At 28.0% G+C, this 21,334-nt stretch overlaps 2 protein-coding genes across 4 annotated transcripts; one reads left to right on the top strand and one right to left on the bottom strand.

The window, feature by feature from the left end:
- Positions 1 to 1,586: 1,586 nt before the first annotated feature.
- LOC130668312 (uncharacterized) lies at positions 1,587 to 7,138 on the bottom strand. Its single transcript, XM_057470541.1, has 2 exons — positions 6,889 to 7,138; positions 1,587 to 4,017 (listed from the first exon to the last, which is right to left on the bottom strand). Exon 2 carries the CDS (start codon positions 3,936 to 3,938, stop codon positions 1,683 to 1,685), a length of 2,256 nt encoding a protein of 751 aa, XP_057326524.1. The 5' UTR covers positions 3,939 to 4,017; positions 6,889 to 7,138; the 3' UTR covers positions 1,587 to 1,682.
- A 123-nt stretch (positions 7,139 to 7,261) lies between these two features.
- Positions 7,262 to 20,407, top strand: LOC130668313 (uncharacterized). Of its 3 annotated transcripts, none has more exons than XM_057470543.1 (7): positions 7,262 to 7,419; positions 9,201 to 9,323; positions 14,662 to 14,951; positions 15,027 to 15,068; positions 18,306 to 18,447; positions 18,586 to 18,757; positions 19,143 to 20,407. In XM_057470543.1, the coding sequence occupies exons 3-7, from the start codon at positions 14,749 to 14,751 to the stop codon at positions 19,364 to 19,366; spliced, it is 783 nt and encodes a 260-aa protein (XP_057326526.1). In that variant the 5' UTR covers positions 7,262 to 7,419; positions 9,201 to 9,323; positions 14,662 to 14,748; the 3' UTR covers positions 19,367 to 20,407. The 3 variants fall into 3 exon arrangements, with proteins under 3 accessions (XP_057326526.1, XP_057326527.1, XP_057326525.1); XM_057470544.1 differs by having other exon boundaries at positions 14,665 to 14,951; XM_057470542.1 differs by lacking the exon at positions 9,201 to 9,323 and having other exon boundaries at positions 7,281 to 7,419.
- The last annotated feature ends 927 nt before the right edge of the window (positions 20,408 to 21,334 follow it).

Below are 21,334 nucleotides of genomic sequence, written 5' to 3' on the forward strand. Positions count from 1 at the left end.
ATAATTATTTGTCAAGATTGGCTGTTAAAAATCATCTTTTTAAATTTTTTATCGCGTCACTTTTGCAAATAACGATTAAATGAGGAATTGAAATAAAATTGTAAAAATTACGACAATTGTGAAATAAAGAAATGATTTTCAATAGTTATTAAAAATAAATAATTAATTAAATGTTTAAAGAGTATTGAAAGGTAACGTCGAAGTATTTGTACGTTTACTCGTAATTTCAAATTAAAGATGTTTTAAAATTCCCGCACTATTTTCATACGATACTCGCGCCATTAAATATTTGGGAGTGATAGACCAGTCATTTTACTCCTAGGCTATCTAAAACTCGATGCCCCTAATAGCACAGGTTGCACGAGCAAAAGTTTACTGTACAAAAGTTTCGTTGAATTTTTCATAAAATTTCGGTCAACTTCGGACTTTTCCGTTTTTGACGACAATTTACATGCAACTTACTATTGAATTTGACGTAAATTTGCTGCCCGAATTAGAACGCAAATTCACTTTAAAAGTTGACCAGAAAAAAGTTGCCGTAAATTTTCACGTAAATTTTTACATCAATTTATTGATAATTTCACTTGAAAAATTGTAAAGTATTTTTTTACGGTCAAATTGTAGACATTTTTATTTATCAGTTTAGCCTCAAATTGAATGTTAAAATTAAATATAATTTGTTCTAAAAAGTTAACCTGAAATATTTTCTTTAATTATGCGAGAAATTTGGTAGAATTTTTTAACCAAATGATTTTTTGTAAACAATAGATGGCGTTAATTATTTTAACGTATAATAATACACATATACATTTTAAAATACACAGTCACAGGCTATAGAAAATTTAATAATTAAATCTTTTTTCAAATTATTTTATTTCTTTTATTGTTAGTTAGAAAAAAAAAAATTTATTTATTAACTTACATTTATTACAGATTTAAATTTGCCTAATAAGAAGAAATTTATTAGTAATAAAAAAAAATAGCAACTCAAACAAATTAAATAGTATTTGTCTTAAATTTATTTTTAATTAAGTTTCTAATTTATTTCTGTTGTAATTTTTTTATGATTGTAAATGTAACAGAAATTAAACAATTTTTAAATTACAAATAGACAGATTAAATAAGAAAGGAAATGAAACTAAAAAAATTAGATTTTTAAATTTTATAATTTTGAAAAATTCCTTTTTTAAGTTATTTAATTTTTTTCTTTGTAATTTTGAAATTGTCTTATGCTTGCTTCATTCACACTTATTCTTTTAATTATTATACTTTAAGAATTACTATATGTACGTGCATTAATAAATATATAAAAATTTGTTTTAAATTTTGAGGCAATCTTATTTAAAAAAAAAAATTATCCTGTTCACAATCCAAATATTTTGAGCAACATTTCATCATTTTTAGTGGCATGAATAGATATTTTCTTGTTTTTTTTTAATCAACTTTGACTTAATTGCTTCTGAATTATTAATATTTTGTAAATTTTAAATAGGTAAATATTTACATTTAGGGTAAAGTTGACAATTAAAAAATATTTCGAAAAATAAAATAAATCAATTGTGATAAAAAGTAATTGTTTAAAAATATTAATCTTTATTAAAAATTTTATATTTATAAAAGTTTATATAAATGTATATATAATGATCTCTTTAAAGTACAAAAATATAAATATTATTTAAGAATCACATAGTAATACATACGTATGCATTATTTATCTGATTATCACTTGTGTCTTTGTTTATCATCGGCTTCTGTACCCAACACGGCATTCGATAACATTTTGCCTTTATTTCATTATACGTTATTACCGTAGTCGTTTTATCAAGTTTCGTGCATAAAAAAACTCCAAATCTCATAGACGGTTGATTTACAATTGTGTAAAATGAACGTAATTCTTTAAAGAAATTTACTGTAAAAAAATACTGGTTTTTATAAAATATTATATTTTTTATTATGCCAATTCGGTTTGCTTTTGTTATGATAGTATTATCGCTGTCATAGATTGAATAAAAAAAATTAGGTGATTGTAAATTTTCGTATTGAATTGAATTTTTTTCTAAACTTTCAATTATAGGACCTTGATGATGGATTTCATAGGCTTTAAATGACATTGATTTATGACTGTCTACATTATTTTGGAATTTCAATTGTTCCTGAGTCCTTTTGTAAATTTGTTGGAGAATTTGATCAGGTTTTCTTACGTACGAACGATAGAATGGCATACGATTTTCATATGTGAACGCTGAGATAGAATCTAAAGAGCCATATAATTTATAATCAGACACTAGATGTAAGCTACCGTGAATATTATAAGTCAGGAATTGTAACCCGAATATATTTTCACTTTCAGAAACAAAGGTTTTAATGGCATTATCGGCAAATTCAACATCTTCTGGTGGTGATGTATCTTTTAATAACACACGCATCGCTCCATGAATTAAAAGAAAATGATTATAGTGGACATTTGGAATTATTCCCTTACTTACAACGATATAAGTATATAACAACAGTTGTCGAAATTCAGTAGCTTTGTATTTACTATATTTTTCTAATTCTCGAGGTATTCTTGCGAATTCACGTGGACAATAATGTTGTAAAGTAATTAAACGTCTTGACAAAAACTCAACTTTAAAACTTTCCAATTTTCTAGGCTCACATTTTCCGAAAACTGAGGCTTCGACCACTTTCTTCATGACAACAAGACAAATAAGATGCATATAATCGAAAGGAACTTGTTTCACGAGATCCATTGGAATACCACGTATTACTGATGGCCCTTTATGATGAGATTCATCTGACAAATTTCGATACTGTTCATCAGTTCTTAATTTATGATCGATACCGCGATAACGTGTCGATTTCTTGAATGTAAAGCCTTCGACTTCACATTTCGAACAAGGTTTTTTTCCAACGTGAGAAGTATGATTTAAAATATAAGACCGAGCAGGACTGTCAGCTATGCAGCATCGAAATTCTATTGGAATCAACTTATTAGAGTATTTAATACCACCATTTAAAATTATTTGTTTTGATTCTTCGACGAACTCGAAAAAAAATTCTTCGAAATTTTGAGGTTTTGTTGGTCCTACGTATATTCCAGCAAGCTCAGGTTTGCTATTATTTAGATTCGCCACGCGAATTTGAATAGGCCACATTTGTGTGGTATTAAACAATTCAGCTCCGTCAGTGCTAAAATCAATAAGTAGTTTCTCTGGAATTAATTGCGATGGTACATGTACTAATAATGATGTTACAGTTGATTTAATGCCGATATGAAGATATTGTCCTGGAGATACGTCTTTCACATTAACTTTTACTCGCGGAGTTTTGATCAGTGATCGAGGATCTTTCGGCACAAAATTCAATTTCGGATGAGTACGTAGTACAGCTAACAATGCTTTGCTTTGGAATTGATTAATATTGTTTTCAACTAAACATTGAGCGAGATCTCGCAGGAATGATTCTTCAGTGGTCGAAAGATGTTGATAATCGTGGTCTTCTATGACATTATTCAATTGCGTTATTAGATGGTTATCTATATTTTTGGTAGGGTCAATATTAATGTTAGTGTCTTCAACATTATTATTTGATAAATTAATAGCAACATTTAATGCATCAGAAACAATAGCTTCAGTTTTATTAGATATAATTATGTGGTGATCTCTACTGTTGTTAAAAAAATCCGAATCGCCGACAGTATTAAGTTGCTCTTGTTCATTTGCAATGCCTGGTGGTGTTGTGGTAACTCGACACTTTTCAATATTACTATCATTTTGGGATTCTAGAGTTGCCGTGATTTGTTTCTGTCTAATAAAGTTAGTGTATAATATACTTTCTTCATTTAATTTTCTTATTTTCTTCCTTTGTTCATCACTTAATTCATACCAAGACTTTCGACCCTCTGGTCGTTCCAAAAATTGATTTATTCGAAAATTCATTCTTTCAGCAAGTATACATTTGTTTTTATTTCCAATGTATAGTGAAGAAAAATATTGAAAATCAGGCGAAATCGTTTGTCTGTAAAATCATAAATAATATTGTCTTTAATATTTACACTTTAAATGAATCGTATACTTATAACTAAATATATATAAATTTAGTGAGGTTTAAAAATAAAATTTATTTAGATAGGAATTAATCTTGTGACCCTCTGTCTGTATAGGATTGTTTTGTTCTTTTATTACTTTTAATATTAGCAAAATCATAATTCGTTAACCAAGTTTTTTTGTTTTAAATAAAAAAAAAATATTACTTGTGTTTGTTTTTTAATTTTTTACGATAATGATCCATTATAGTATATTACACATCGAGGGAAGTAAAGTAAGAAATGTCTCAGATCACATGTAATTGTTGGCCGAGGCGAAGCCGAGGTCAACAAACATGTGATCTGAGGCTTTCTTATTTACTTCCCGAGGAGTGTATGCTATTTTTCTCCTCGACGGAGGCGGAAAGCGGCAACTTCGTTTTGCACAGCGGGACGAAAGTTGACGCTTTCCGCCCGTCGAGGAGAAAAATAATTATAAATATAAATTATTAAAAGCTATAATTTAAATTTGCATTTTGTTATTTCTTTTTTAAAAAGAAAAATCGAATTTCTCATTAATTGTCACTTGCGAAAATTCCCGTCTAAAAAAAATAAAAAATAAATACGAGTATTTTGTAGAACTGAATAAAAAAATCGGTCTATCGGTTGACCCTGCAGGCCAGCCCTAAAACTTCCCGCTAGTTTCGAGCTCCTTGAGCTCTAAAACATCATTGTGAATACATTTTTGAGCGCTTCGAGCTCGAAAATACTTTTGTATGCTGTTGTTTCCGGAAAAAAACGTTTTTTATCATTTTTTCTCCAACGACATCTCTGAAACGAATTGATCGATTGAGACGGTTAAGGTGACAATCGATGCGTTTTATAGAGTTTCAGAGCTTATTAGATTTTGAAATTGATCGATTCAATTTTTTGTAGATATTCGAAAAAGAAAACGTTTTTTACTATTTCTTTCATTAACGATATCTTTCTAACGAATTAAGATGATTGAGAAAGTAATCGACGCGTTTTATCAAGTTTTAAAGCTGATCAAATTTTGAAATTGATTTATCAATTCAATTTTGAGAAATTTCAAAAAAACTAAAAAATTTCTTTTTTTTTAATTCTTTCAACAACGGTTTCTCTTTAACGAATGAACCGATTTTGATGGCTGAAGTGGTATTCGACGCGGCTTATAAAGTTTCAGAGCCCAATTGATTGTGGAATTAATCCATCGAGCACATTATAAGTTATCTAGAAAAATCATTTTTGAAAAAAATTTTATTTTCGGAATATCATAGAACGAGCCTTACCGATCAAGCTTAATTTTTCAAAGTTTGTAGGAATTAATAAGCTGCGTCGAATGACACCTTAACCATCGAAATCGGTTCATCCGTTCAAAAGATACAGGTATTTACATACGTACGTATGTACGTACACACATACACTCGGACATCATCGTGAAATTAGTCATAATAACTTCCTAGAACCTCAGAACGTCAAGATCTGATAGAAATTCGGTTTTCGAAAATCGGACCGAAACCAATAACCCCGAAATTTTGAAAATTTTCAATTTTCTTAGCGGAAGGTTAGAAAAAATTCTTTACAAATTAAGAACACCTATTTAAATTTTTTTATCCGAAGTTCGCTGTCTTTATAATTAGTCTAAAGAAGATGAGTTTATTCGTGTAGAAATTAAAAATGTTATTATAATGTAACGTAATTTTTTAAATTTTCATTATTTAAAGCTAACAAAAATAATCTAAAATTTGAAATTAAAATTATAGCTGACATAATTTGTTTTTGATTCATTAAAAAAAATACTTGTTTTTAAAAGTGAAAAATAAATACAAATTTTGATTTAATTTTTTAGAAAAAGAAATTTCTTTTACTTATTGAATTTCTATTAAAATTTGAAATAAAATATATCCTCAAATGTATAGTTTATTAATTTTAGAAATTATATTGATGTTATTATTATTATATTGAGCTATTCAATTAAATTTTATTTAATTTTCAATATTATTTATTTTGAAAATTTTCATGAGTGTGAATGTAGCAGACATTAGACAAATTTAAAATTATAAATAAATAAAGTAAATAATTGATAAAATAAAATTTGAAAAAAATGCGCATTCAAAAAATTTTTATATTAATAAGTGCATTTTTTATAAATATTATTTTTTTAAATGACACTGAAGTTAGCAGACGTCTGCCAGTTTTTGAATTTTTTTAAAAACGATTAACTATAAAAAAAAAATATTTTGAAATATTGCACCTGTAGTTTATTAAATTTTCTACATGTGTATATTTTTAGTTTTTTTCTTTTTTGTAATTTATTTGTTGAAAAAAAAATCCGAAAATTTGTAACTGTCTGCTAATTTCAGGATCATTTTTTTAATTACTTACCCTATTTATTTATATAGTTTTAAATTTGTCTGCTACACATTCACACTCATAAATTTTGACATCTAATATTTTTTGCTGCTGATAAATTTCGTAAAAAATTAAAAAAAAAAAGAAATAGAAATTGCAAAAAAAATTGCTCATAAAAACAAATTATCCTGAAGTTAGCAGACAATTAGTAATTTTCGGATTTTTTTTCACCAAATCAACAACAAAAAAAACAAAAACTAAAAATATACAAATGTAGAAACTTAAAAAAATTACAGTCGCAATTTTTTTTAATATTTTTTTTTTTTATAATTTATCGTCTAAAAAAACATCCAAAAATTATTACACGTCTCCTAACTTCAGTATCATAAAGACAATGGCAATTACATAACCACGATTCATAACACTGATATAAATAAATTATTTATTTTCTCCTTTACAACTCTAATTTATTTATAAATTATTATATTTACCTTTGTGGAATCACTATTTAATAATTCATTTAATTTTTAAAATTTTCAATAATGTATTAGACACAAATTAGATATTAATTATATCTAATACCTTTTACCAAGAAACTTGTTTATTTTCAATGTTTTAACGATATATTTCGCATTAAATGAAATATACCTGCGCCGGGTACACGTGTGTATTTACAAACATCAACTATGTATAAGTATTAGTTCACACTCTACACGTATATATTACTGTTGAGTGTGGTCGAGCAGTACCGGGATAAGAACAATAATATGTAACAAGATAGAAAAGGACAAGGTATGAAATAACAGACTGATGAAAAGGACACGGTAACAAAGCAAATTTATTGCGTTTGCGCAAATGCGCATCCTCGGCTTATTTGTGTATATATCAACAACACTTGTCGTCTAGGCCATCCACAGAGCGACACGAAATATTCTATTGAATTCGATGTCACGTCATTTAAGTTTATTTACTTAAATATAAAAATTTTATGGTTTATTTAATTTAATATGGATAATCGTTCGGTAAGTTTATATTTACTTATTTATTTATTTGAACCTTTAATGTAATAAAATATTTCGAACTGATTTTTCAATTCAATCATTTCGATTTCAAACTATACTTATTTATTTTATCCAAAGAGAAAAATGAGAATGTAATTTTTTTGTCGATAAACTTGTTCAATTTTTTTTTTTTTTTTTTTTTTTTTTTTTTTTTTTTTTTTTTTTTTTTTTACATATCTGAAGATCAAAACGTTTTTCGCGCAACGAAAATGAAAAAAATTAATGTAATTCGACTGCTTAGGAGGCAGTTCCGGAGGTTGGGGGGGGGGGGTGGCCTAAGATTTTATACGCTCTTATGGCATCTGTAATGCGATATACGAAATATTTCTAAAAGCTAGTCATTCAGTATGAATTTACTCTCCAATTTTTTGTTTGCATTGCGCGAAAAACGTCCTGATTTTCAGGTCCATTTTTCTTTTTGTTTTTTTTTTTTTTTTGTGGATATGCAATTTATTCATCAAATAAAGATTTACCATACTCTACTTATTTCAATATAACTTTTTTGTTTGTTTTAATTAATTTTCAAACATTATTGGTCCAATTTTATATACACTACAAGGAAAAAATTGTAAATTTCATACATTTCTATGCTACTATTCAATACTTCATTTACTACATTTACTTCAATTACTAATTTAGGAACGTAAAATAAAACATAATTCACGTATTTAAAATTTGCTATAAAGTATTGTGTTTTTATTATATATGTACCAATTATACAATTTTATATTTTTATAACACACTTATATGGTAAAATTGAATTATTATAATAACTTATAAAAAACTTTTTTTTTCGTGAATTCTATTTGGAAAGGGTCTACTATACACCGACGAAATTAACGTAGCAGCAAAACAATTATTTACGAAGTTTTCAATAATCAAAGATGTTATTTGAATTTATACCTCTCAAAAACCACGTTTTCCAACATTTAATTGTTTATATCTAGGGTTAAAAATTTTGTAAGTTTAAGAAAGTTTGGATAGGAGTAAAAGAGATTTCAATCTACGTATTTATATATTTTACGTTTTTATGCAGTTTTTTTAAACCCAAGTAATTCAGGTTTTAAATTTAGGGTCAATACGAATGACAACGTTTAAAACTTCAGGTTCAATAAAAAAAACCAGTCTTTTTATGTTAATTCACTATGTATTCATCTTATTATTTTCTTTATTCGAGACATTATTTTTTATGAGAAACTCATCAACTTAAATACACTCTTGTCACAAATTACAGGATCAAAAAATTTTTTGAAATTCATTAATGATCTTTGCAAGGCTTCGCCTCGACCAACAATTACATGTGCTCTGAGACTTTTTTTATTTTACTGGCCTAGGTATGTAATATACTATTTTACGGCTACGCAATAGTCGTAGCTCTAAAAATTATTTATCAAAATGCACCGAAACTAGAGGTTTCAAGCTATAAAATGTTTTTAATTTTTTTTAAATCTCGATAAAATTATTATTATTTACGGAGTTCAGCCTGGCGAAAATCACTAAAAATTTTCTAAAATTTTTTTGTTCTTTCAATTTTTGGTATAAATGGACTTTAAAATATTGTTTGATTACCTTTGTTTAATTTCTTTTTTATTAGGGTGTAAGTCTTTAATGCAGCATCATTTTTGTGAATCCTATAATCGCTACATATTTTGCATGCTTGTATATGGCTTTTAAACAATTCGTTAAATATTATTAAGTTCTATAGTATATTATGTTTTACATATTCAAAATGATGTTTTCAGTCGCAGAAAAATGGCATTCATCTTTCTCTTCCTTGGATTGGAAGCAAAGAATTTTTAAATTTCAGATCCAAAGCGTGTGGATTATTATGATTATATCCATCCAAATGATAAACGATATGTTTGGTATGATACTAATTGATTTATTCTCATAAATAACTCATCATTGAACATAGAACAATTCTATATTAATTTGAATAGTGTTTCCAAAATTTATTTTTATGAGATTTGTCGTTAAAAAGCTATATTAATTTTTCTTAAGTTTAATAAAGTACAATGTAATGATATTATAGGTGAACAGTAATGTTAGAAATAGTCAAAAATTATTTTATGCGTAATATGTGAAACCTATATTAAAAATTCCAAACAGGTAGATAATAATTTTTGTGATTATCATTTTTTTCGACTCAATATTAATTACGTTTTTTTAAGAAAAAAAGTTATTTTTTAAATTATTAACTTTTTTTTCAATTCAATTTTTCTTTAAAATTATACTACCCCCAGTAACACGTGATGAAGCAAGTTTCTGGAGTAAGTATTCTCAGCAAGACTTCTAGCTGCTAGTGTCTTTTTCTACAAATGTGGCTTTCGCAAGATCGTGTATCAAAAAATCTATATGTCGAGATTTGTGTATGTTTTGCTCATGGTATCGAACACAAGAATATTAAAGATATCTTTAACACGAGCAATGAAACAGTGTCTGACGTATTTCTTACACCAATAACTAACAGTAGGTATTTACGCATGGCTTGCTCAAGATCTGCTCAAGAATCAAGGTCAATTTTGTGCCTCAAGCAAGCCATGCGCAAGTATTTTGAACTACTGTCTCTCTCCAGAATTCAGTTATAATCTGGCCCGAAGTTCTTGTGTAAAGCTTGTAATTTAAATCTGGTCACAATCATCTGTGGCAAGACACATACGTAGAAAAAGACACTCAAGAATTGAAAAAGATTGTTATATGGGACTTCATTAATTTAAAGAAATTCTCAGTGATATCAATATAATTTACGAAAGCTGCGTCATGAGGACAAATACAACAGTTAGACTTCTATGTAATCTACTCTAATTGTTGACGTTCAATACCTCTACAACCACTCGATCGATTTTTATAAAAATTACGGAAATTGAGAGGTATTATTAACAAGACTTGGATCTTATGAAGTTTTAAGACAAACTCGTTCAATAGTTTTCAAGATACGTTAACAAAGGAAGCAAGAAATAAATTTTTTCTTATTTTAATTTTTTAGATAAGTGGGAAACTTATTGGGCTGATTGACTTCCAAGTTTTATCCAATTAAAGTTTACATAGATCTTCTCAAATGTCGCAAACCCGATTGTTATCGGTTGATTACCCTGATTAAAAAAAGGTATTTGACAGGATTAAAAAGGATTAAAATTTTAATACTTTCAAATCCTGCTAAATACTGTAAATCCTTCTCAAAATTCACGATTAATCATATTAAATACTTTTTAATACTAAAATAATCGAAAGGAGTAGAAGGATTTGAAAGGATTTAACTAGCATTTGAAATTTCTAGTTCTATTGAATACTTTTTGATCCTGAAATAATGTTTTTAATTCGTTATCTTTTTAGGATATAAAAGGATTCAACCAGTATTTAAAATTTTTAATGCTATCGAATACTTTTTAATCCTGAAATAAAGTTTTTATTTCAATATCTTTTTAGGATATAGAAGGATTGAACCAGTATTTAAAATTTCTTATGCTACCGAATACTTTTTAATCCTGAAATAATTTTTATATTTCGTTATCTTTTTAGGATTAAAAAGTATTTAAAAGTATTTAACAGTTTAAATCATTTCAAATCCTGTTAAATCATGTTTTCAGGATTAAATAGTATTTAACAGAATTAAAAAATTTGAATCATGTTAAATCCTTCTGAATCATATTTTCAGGATTCGATAGCATTCATAAGGATATAAATTTTTTTAATCCTGTCAAATACTTTTGTTTAATCAGGGTAGTTGTAAAGATGTTATACGACAAAATTTTATTAACACTCACACACACATATACACACCCGCGCAAGGTCGGACGTCTAGCCAAAAGTACACAAAAAAATCTGTCTATCGGTTGACCCTGCGGGCTAGCCCTAAAACTTCACTGTTTTCGAGCTCTTCGAGCTCGAAAATACTTTTGTATGCCATTGTTTTCGAGAAAACCGTTTTTTACCATTTCCTTTACCCACGATATCTCACGAACGGTGCCACGACTACATATCCGCGGACAAAATAACCGCACGACAAAATATCCGCGGACAAAATAATCACACGACAAAATATCTTTAAGAAAAATTTATAAGGTAATGGTCATATTTTTATAATCACACACACACACACACAGAGTTCGTGAAAAAAGGGCGCTATTTTTCATAGCTTTTTTGTGTGTCGGTACATTTTTGTGATTGCACACACACAATAGTTATAAATGATTATTGAAATATAATTTAATCATGACAAATGTATACTCGATAATTTGAATGTATTTATGAATTAAAATATTTCTGTCATTAAATCATTATACTTGTCAAAACTTGCTTGATAATTCCTAATTAATCGTTATTAATTAGTCATTCAAATATATCGATTTGACGTTTTTTTGGCAACTGATATTTGACCGTACAGTTATTTTGTCATGGTTGCTTCGTCAACTGATTTAGTTTTTCCGGTAAATTTTATCGTGCGGATATTATGTCGTGTGGTTGTTTTGTCTGCGATTATTTTGTCTTCGGATATTTTGTTACGGAAACCTCACGAACGAATTGACCGATTTTGATAGTTGAGGCAGCAATCGACGTATTTTATTGAAGTCTAGAGCTGATCAGATTTTGAAGTTGATCGTATAAGTCGTTTTTGAGAAATCAATGAAAAACTAAAAAAAAAGTGTGTGTGTCAGCTCCGACGCACGATTGGAGTTTACTCTTTCAGATCGACTATCTAAATAGGCAAAAAAAGGCTTACTAGTCTAAGAAAAAGATTAATACCATATCAAATTGTAAATAAACGAATCAATGAAAATACCTAAGTAATGTATTTTTATTCTATTTTAGTCTAGTCGAGAAGTTGATTTCCTGTAAAAAATAGTTACAGGTCTCCTACAAATATGGTGTCTAGAAAAAAAAGTTTTATGGATTGTTTCTGGAAAAAAAAATTACTGTTATTAACAAAAAAACCGTAAAAAAAATTAACCGTCCAGCTTTTTGGCAAAATCTCAAAAAGTATAAGTGATAGCTCAAATATTGAAAAAAATTCTGAAGGAGCAGAAAATTTTAGTTAAAAAGTTCTCGACTCCCCGAATTGTAGCTCAAATATTTATAATTTTAATTTAACATTGAAAATCGGCTTTTGCGCGGCAGTTTCGGCATGCGCGCGCCGCCACTCTAGTGAGCGTAGTTTTTAAATAATTTTTTTATGCAATTAAATATTAATTAAAAAATTTGAAAAAATTCTGATGTCATCTAGACACTTCAAAGAATATGATTTCGCGGTAATAAAATTTATATCACCATTTTTCAAAAAGTTACTTCATTGTGAATCAACATTCTTTTTACGGGTTTGTGTTGTCATAAAAGGCGGTATAAAAGTTTAAATAATTAATCTATAAATTTTTTGTTTCTTGGAGCCCTTTTTATAAACATTCTTAACAAGATGACGGTATAAAAGTTTATAAAATATTTTTATTTAATTAATTATTAATTTTTGAACTAACAAAAAAATTAGTAATTTAAATAATGTATATTAAATAATTTTTTAACTTCCCACTAAGAAAATTGTAAATTTTCGAAAATTCGGGAAGTTATTGTTTTCACTCCGATTTTCGAAAATCGAATTTTCATCAGATGTCAACGTTTTGAGGTCCTAGGAAGCTATTTTGACTATTTTCAGGATGATGTCCGATTATCTGTATATATATATATGTGCGTGTGTGTGTGTGTGTGTGTGTGTGTGTGTGTGTGTGTGTGTGTGTGTGTGTGTGTGTGTGTGTGTGTGTGTGTGTGTGTGTGTGTGTGTGTGTGTGTTAAATCTTTCATAACTTTTAAACTAATTAACCGATTCAAATCGTTCTTGCGGCAATCGAAAGAAGTTGTTGGCCGTCAACTTTCCTGAAAACTTCAGATTATGTGATTTAGTAAGCCCGAAGATAATTTAGAATTACGAAAAATAAAATTGAAAAAAAAAAAATTTTTTGGTTCAATTTCTCAGAAACAACTCGATTGATCAACTTCAAAATCTAATCAGCTCTAAAACCCAGTAAGACACGCCGATCTCCATCTCCAACATCAAAATCGACTCATTTGTTCGAGAGATATCGTCGGAGAAAGAAATGTTAAAAATTAGTTTTTCACGAATATCTTTGAAACGACTGAAACAAACGTTTTCAAAATTTATTCAGCTCTAGAATCCGATAGAACGCGTCGATTGCCACCTCGAATATCAAAATCGGTTCATTCGTTTAAGAGAAACCGTTAACGAAAGAATAAAAAAAAATTTTTTTTAGTTTTTTTGAAATTTCTCAAAAACGATTAGATAAATCAATTTCAAAATTTGATCGGCACTAGAACTCAATAAAACGCGTCGATTGCCACCTAAACTGTCTGTCGGTTAATTTGTTCGAGTGATATCGTTGGAGAAAAAATAGTAAAAATCGTTTTTTTTCGAAAACAACAGCATACAAAAGTATTTTCGAGCTCGAAGAACTCAAAAATGTATTCACAACAATTTTTTTGAGCTGAAAGAGCTCGAAAACATCGAGAAGTTTTAGGGCTGGCCCGCAAGATCAACCGATAGACCGATTTTTTTTGTTTATTCAAAACGTTTATTTTTTTAAGCAAAAAAACTTTTTTCTTCGGGCAAGAAAAAGTTTCTTGGTCCAAGCTAATTTTTTTTCGTTCAAAACCTTGATTTTTCGAAGTAAGAAAATGTTTTTCTTGCGGCAAGAAAAAGTTTATCGGTGCAAGTAAAATTTTTTCGTTCAAAACGTTGGTTTTTCTAAGGAAAATGACTGATTTTCTCTAGCCAAGAATTTTTTTTCTTGAACCAAGAAAATTTTAATTTTGCTTCAAAAACAAATTTTTTTTGGAGCAATAGAATTTACTATCTTAAACCAGAAGGAAGTTTTTAAATCAAATGTTTTATTTTTATTGAATCTAGGAAGAAAATTCGGAAGACCATAATTTTTTTGACTCAAGTTAACTGTTTTTTCTGTGTAGTCAGAAGAGCATCCGTGGACTTTGTAACCATAAGTTCTGATGATCACTTGATTGTTGAAAATCGGACCGGAACCAGTAACTTTTTGAATTTTGGAAAATTTTTATTTTCTATTGCAGGAAATTTAAAAACAGCCAAAATATGTATTTTTTAAACTTAAGGGACTTGCTATGGAATGACTCATTCATAAACCCTATAAAGTATATTAAATTATTATATACTTAAAAATTTTACAGCAGACAAGTGACTCAGAAGGAAGTGAGTTTGAAGAAACATCCTCAGTCAAAAAAAATATTACTGTGAGTGCTGCTGCAAACAAGTTCATGAATTTGCCATCTACGCCGACATCATGTCGATTATTGAATAAAAAAGTTCTTTTATCGCCGATAAATTCATCTCAATTCATGAAGCCAACAATCTCTGGAACTAGATTGTTACCTATAAATACCCAAAAAAGTAATAATGAGATCGTTCGTCTGTTAGGCGACATAAGCAGTAATATTGGAAATCAAAACAGCAGATTAGAGTAAGTTTTAATAATTAATAAATGAAATTAAATTATTTGGATTAGAACTTAAAAGGATATTTTTTTTTATTTCAGTAAAATTGAAGCAACTAATGGACTATTAGCTGAGAAAGTGAAGTATGTTCTGTATATATATATATATATATATATATATATATGTAAAATTCATAGTAAATTTTGTTTTTTTTTTTTTACTTTTTCGACGAAATAATGAATCATAAAATGTTACAGGACCTTTTTTGTAAATCATTTCATTTTTTACGAATTATCTCTTATAAAGTTTTCGAAATTTTTGAAAGTTCTTTAATTCTTAGGATTTACATTGTAATTTGTTCCAAGAAATCGTATTCTGGTCGATTTTATTTACTTACAGGGTAGCCACGAACTGGGAATATCGGGAGTTATCAGGGAATTTAATGTAACCGGGAAATATCATGGAAATGTCAGGGAATTTCGAAAAATATCCGGGAATTGAATTGTAGCAGTTCGAAATTTGAAAAATTTTCAATTATACACTAGTTATAAAAATTAAGGAATATTTAAAAAATTTCAAATTTTTCAGTGATTTTCAACAGGTTGTATCTCGAAAAACAAGAAAGGCAAATTGTAGCTTCAAGTATCTAGTTTTCTGATCTGGTCTTGAAATTTTTTTATTATGTGTGGTTCCGGAGTAATCCTAAGAAAACTATCGAAAAAGACATTTACCAAATTTTTGCTTGTCTTAAAAACGGTCTTCGAGCTTCAATAAATTTTTTTCGATAATTATAATTGATTTTTTATTGCTCCTAAACTGTGTATAATAAAAAAATTTTAAGACCCAGATCAGAAAAGTAAACACTTAAAGCAACAGTTTGATTTTTTGTTTTTATTGTACGACCATTTTTCTTCGAGTTACAAACTGTTGAAAATTATTAAAAAATCCGAAATTTTTTTAATATCCCTTACTTTTTGTAACCAGTGTATTTTTAATTTATTTAAATCATTAAATTTCTTATTAAATATTTTAACTTATACATTTTTAACATCGAATAATCAAAAGTAGGCAATATTCATTTATTTTATTACTATTTTTTTATGGTTTCTCACATGATTTAATTATTAAATTTAATAATTAAAAATGAAAATATAATACAAACTTTGAATATCTAAAGGATACAAATAAAATTTCTGAATCAGGAAAAAATGTGAAAAACTTTACTGGAAAACCGGGAAATATCAGGGAATTTAGAAATTATTTTTTTTGTGGCAACCCTGACTTATTTTCAAACAAGAATAATTAAAGAATTTACAAGAATTTTGAAAATTTGGTAAAAGATAATTTACAGTTAATAAAATGATCTACAAAAAAGGTCTTGTAACATTTTTTCTTTCAATTTTTTTTTAAACTTATAAAAAAGAAATCAATATTTTTAAGCATCTAATAGCTTTATTATTTATACAAGTTTTCAAACAAATCCTCAACAGAAAATTGTAGCTACAGTCCGTTTAAGATAGTGCGCTATCACATACATGTAGAAATATTAATTGAAAATATTTATATTGAATTATTCACATCCATTTTTTACGCTGTATAGCTAGATTTTATGTTAGTTATTTTTCGTTTTTTGTTTCTAGTTGTATGAGAGTCCCGAAATTTTTAGCATAATTTATTTATCAGATATTCATTTCATAGTCGAATCGTGTTTTGAGTCCACTTAGTATGAGACCGTCAACTCATTATTCTGGCGAAGATATGTCATCTCTCTACAAACTAAAAAAAAAAAAAAATTTCAAACTTTCGATATGAGACTTTCAATATACACCCCTAGTATACCTTTAGTATAGTATATCCCTGATTTAAAAAAACGATTCATAACGATTTGCAATGTTAAATGCCCATAAGAAGGGCGATTCAAAAGTATTGAAAAGTATTTAAAATTTTTTTTTTATAATCGTATTAAATCGTTTCTTTTAATAAGGAATGTGACCTTTTTGATGTACCCTAGGACGTTTCAAAAAAAAAAAACAAAAAAATTTTTTTTTTCTTGGAACCAGGCTCAAAAGTTTCGTTTAGATGCCAAAATAGGTCTCTGAAAATATGATCTTAATAATAATATTAAGGTTGTCCGCATCGCACTTTTCGATTTCCCATAAGAATAACACAGGAGAAAAAAAATTTTTTTTCTTCTGATTTTTGAAACTAATGAACCATAAATTTCATTGTAATGTCCATCAGATAGTTTTGTAGAAAATTGGACGCTCTACAAAAAAAGCCTCTTATCATTTTTTGATAAATCCATCTGTTCGAAAGTTATTGGAGCTGGAAGTCAAATCTACAGTAAATTTCGAGATCTTTTTAATTTTCCAGCAAAACTATCAGACTTATCAAAAAATATCATTGACCTTTTTTGTAGACGATTTTATTCCCTACAAATTATTTTCAATAAAGTTCACTCGGATTTCGCATTGTTTTCTAGTTATTTTCATTTTAACGTTAAGTTCTCAAAATCGATTAGAAGACTATCATTTTTATGATCTTGGCATTAAAATGAAAATAACTAGAAACCAATGTGGAATTCGAATAAACTTTATTGAGAATAATTTGTAGGGAATCGAATTGTCTACAAAAAAGGTCTTATGACATTTATTGATAAGTCTGATAGTTTTGCTGGAAAAGTAAAAAGATCTCGAAATTTACTGTAGATTTGACTTCCAGCTCCAATAACTTTCGAACAGATAGATTTATCAAAAAATGATAAGAGACTTTTTTTGTAGAGCGTTCAATTCTCTACAAAATTATTTGATGGACATTACAATGAAATTTATGGTTCATTAGTTTCAAAAATCAGAAGAAAAAAAATTTTTTTTCTCCTGTGTTATTCTTATGGGAAATCGAAAAGTGTGATGCGGACAACCTTAATATTAATATTAAGGGCTCATATTTTCAGAGGCCTATTTTGGCATCTAAACGAAACTTTTGAGCCTGGTTCCAAGAAAAAAAAATGTTTTTTTTGTTTTTTTTTTTGAAACGCCCTAATGTACCCCTAAGTACATCCAGCCCTAAACCAGTATTCAGCCACATCATGTTAAATTATAATTATATATATTTTCAGCCAATGTCAAAGTATATGATTGGCTGACTACTGGTTAGAGGCTGGGTGCCCTTAACTTATTCGGGGAAAATAAATCATTTTTATTTTTTCGAAAATTACTGGTTTTTATTAGCATGTGAACTAACAATCATTGGGAACTTCATTTTATTTAAAAAGATAGCTTTCAGCCTAATTCCGTCATAAGTGACGGAGGAGGAGAGGAGATGCGGGTGTTTATCCGTATTTAATTGTTGAAGTTTTTTTTTCTTTGATATATTTACAGTAATCTTAGTACAAGTGTACAATCGGCTATCAATCAAATAATACTGAGAGGTTGTGGATTCAAACCAGATTTTCTGCCATTTAAAACGATGGACGAGGTATACAATTATGCAGGCATGGATGAAAATGCTCACCAGCAATTGGTAAGAAGAATAAATTTTGTACATTACACAAATCACTTGAAATACACGAAAAAAAAATTTTCGTATAAATTTAATCATGATATTTTCGTATAAATATTATTGTGAGATGTACAATATTCAAAACAGTAACTATTGCAGATAGAATATTTGAGTAACTATCGTGGTGGCGAGACTATTCAAGCGAATTTACGATACATCCTCAATAAAGACAGATTATTCACGGAAGAGCTCGTCTCAAAATTGGTGTATGTCCGAACGACTCCAGGAAAGGAGATAATAGGAGGCACACGTGTAGACCATGACCTTTTTTGTAAGTTATGTAAAACGTTTAGAATTTACTTCAAAATGAATATATCTCATAAGTATGGATAAAAAAAAAGAAAAAAATCGGTCTATCGGTTGACCCAGCGGGCCAGCCCTAAAACTTCCTGCTATTTTCGAGCTCAAAGAGCTCGTTGCGAATACATTTTCAAGCACTTCGAGCTCTAAAATACTTTTGGATGCCGTTATTTTCGAAAAAAAACGTCTTTTACCATTTTTTCTCGACCGATATCTCTCGAACGAACCGATCGATTGAGATGGTTAAGGTGATCTTGTCTGATCACCTTGTCTGATTCTTGTCTGATCGTAAACCATTTGTAATTACATTTCTTTTTATTTTTTGAAATAAAATTTTTTTTTTTTTTTTTTTTCAGCTGTTCTAAAAGTGATGTATCCTCATCTGACAGATCAGATATACAAATCAGCGATCAAAGGCGCTTTACGAGCAGCCGCAGCACGCGTGAAAGCACGAGTAAAAGCCCAAAATGAGAAAAACGACAATACATCTAAGAAGCGCAAAAACAAGATTCCCGAAAACTTTTATGAAAACCCTTATGAAGCATCAGGATCTCAGACAAATAAAGAAAATGAAAATTAAATCTTTATCATTTATAATAGAGATATTTGATCTAATGATTAACACATCCCTGGTGAAAATTTTTCGGACTTTTCACTGAAAAACTCTGAAAAAGTGTTTAGAACTTTAGAACTGAGTTTTTCAGAGAAAATTCCGAAAAATTTTCACCAGGGATCCTTCGTTATATTTATATTTGTATAACTTTCTAAATGCATATTTTTTTTTTTAAGTATTCTGGTTTTTATTTAAATATGGATGTAGATTGGTCTTAAAACGTTGACAATTTAAAAAAATACATTACTTCCGATTTATCTTAATAAAATAAGCTATTTTTTATCCTAAAATGTCCTACTAGCAGTGAAGATTCTAAGTACACGTATATATAAGTGTATATGTGTGTGTGTGCGTAAGTGTGCGTATGTATGTACAATATCGGTCATTAATTCTTGCGCGGTAGCATAGCATCGGGAAAAAAAAAACATCTCAAAGAGAAAACATGTATCACATTTTTATACAAATAAAAACTATAAAAAAAAAAAATTGTAAAAAATAAATACAATATTTAAAAATATATCTATATTAATTAAATGCAAAATTATAAATATGTATTGTAAAATAAGTGAATAAAAAAAAGTCCCTATAAAAAAAATCTCTAGATTTAAAAATCACTAAAAAAAAATTACAATAAAAAAAAAAATTCCTACAAAGAAACATTTGCATATCTAAACATCTACTTAAAAAAAATATGTAAAAATGAAAATCTCTACAAATAAAATATCTATAAAAAATCGGCTGTTTTGGAAAATCTCTATAAATCATCACATGTACAAATAAATATCTGAACCAAGTATAACCTCGAAAACTGGAAGCATTGCCACCACGTGCTCATAATCATGAATAAGTTCGTGTTGTAATATATAAGTATAAATAATAATAATAATAAAAATTATGGTTATTATTATGTTATAAAGAAAAATATAATAAATAATTTTAAACTTATAATAAGTGACTTCGAAAAACGTGAAAGATTCAAATTTGATAACTCCAAAGCACTGAGCCTGTAATAATTCATATAATTTTAATTTTTTTTATTTTTATTAGTTAAACTTTATTTAAGAATATCATAAAATTATTATTATTTATTTTATAATTTTTAATTTTGTTTGACTATCAAGCCGTATGCCAGGATTCGATGAACGTCCAAAAATCACTTTTCTTTTTTAACTTCCCGCTAAGAGAATCGACGATTTTCGAAAAATTGGGAAGTTATTGTTTTCACCCCGATTTTCGAAAGTCAAGTTTTCATCAGATGTCGACGTTTTGAGGCCCTAGGAAGCTATTCTAACTATTTTCAGAATGATGTCCGAGTGTATGTGTATATATATGTATATATATATATATATATATGGGGCATTCCATGCCAAATCACCGAGGTTTCGGCCCGACCCCCTTCGATTTCGCTGAAAATTTTTTACCATTTTCTACCCTACCAAAGACATTTTCCTGAATTTTTTCAGATTTTTTTACCCAACCCAAAAAAAGTTACGAATTTTTGAAAAAAAACGCTCTTTTTTTTCCAAATTGCTGTAACTTTGACACAAATTGACATTTTGGCACTTTTTTTTTTTTGAAAAATTTTGTTTTTAATTGTAGTTTTCAGAAAAAAATACAAAAAATTTTTCGGAAGTCACGATATATAAAATATTTCAGTTTTTTCAATAAAACCGTAATTTTTTCGAAGTCGGAAACCTTCGATTCTCAATTTTTTTGTCTCAAAAAAAACTTCAACCATAAATTGTCTTAGTGAGAAGGTTAATTGTAGGTTTAGGTTTCACTGTATTTCAAAATTGGGAATTTTCTTCCGAAAAAATCAATTCTTGCCCCTAATACACTTTACGGTTGTTATTGTCCAATTTTATTCAACTTCTGAGCTTTTAAAAACAATCCAAAGAAACTTCAGCGCAAAGTCATAAAAAATAAGCCAAATTT

This window comes from Microplitis mediator, chromosome 5 (assembly GCF_029852145.1).
Source record: "Microplitis mediator isolate UGA2020A chromosome 5, iyMicMedi2.1, whole genome shotgun sequence".
Taxonomy (NCBI): Eukaryota; Metazoa; Arthropoda; class Insecta; order Hymenoptera; family Braconidae; genus Microplitis; species Microplitis mediator.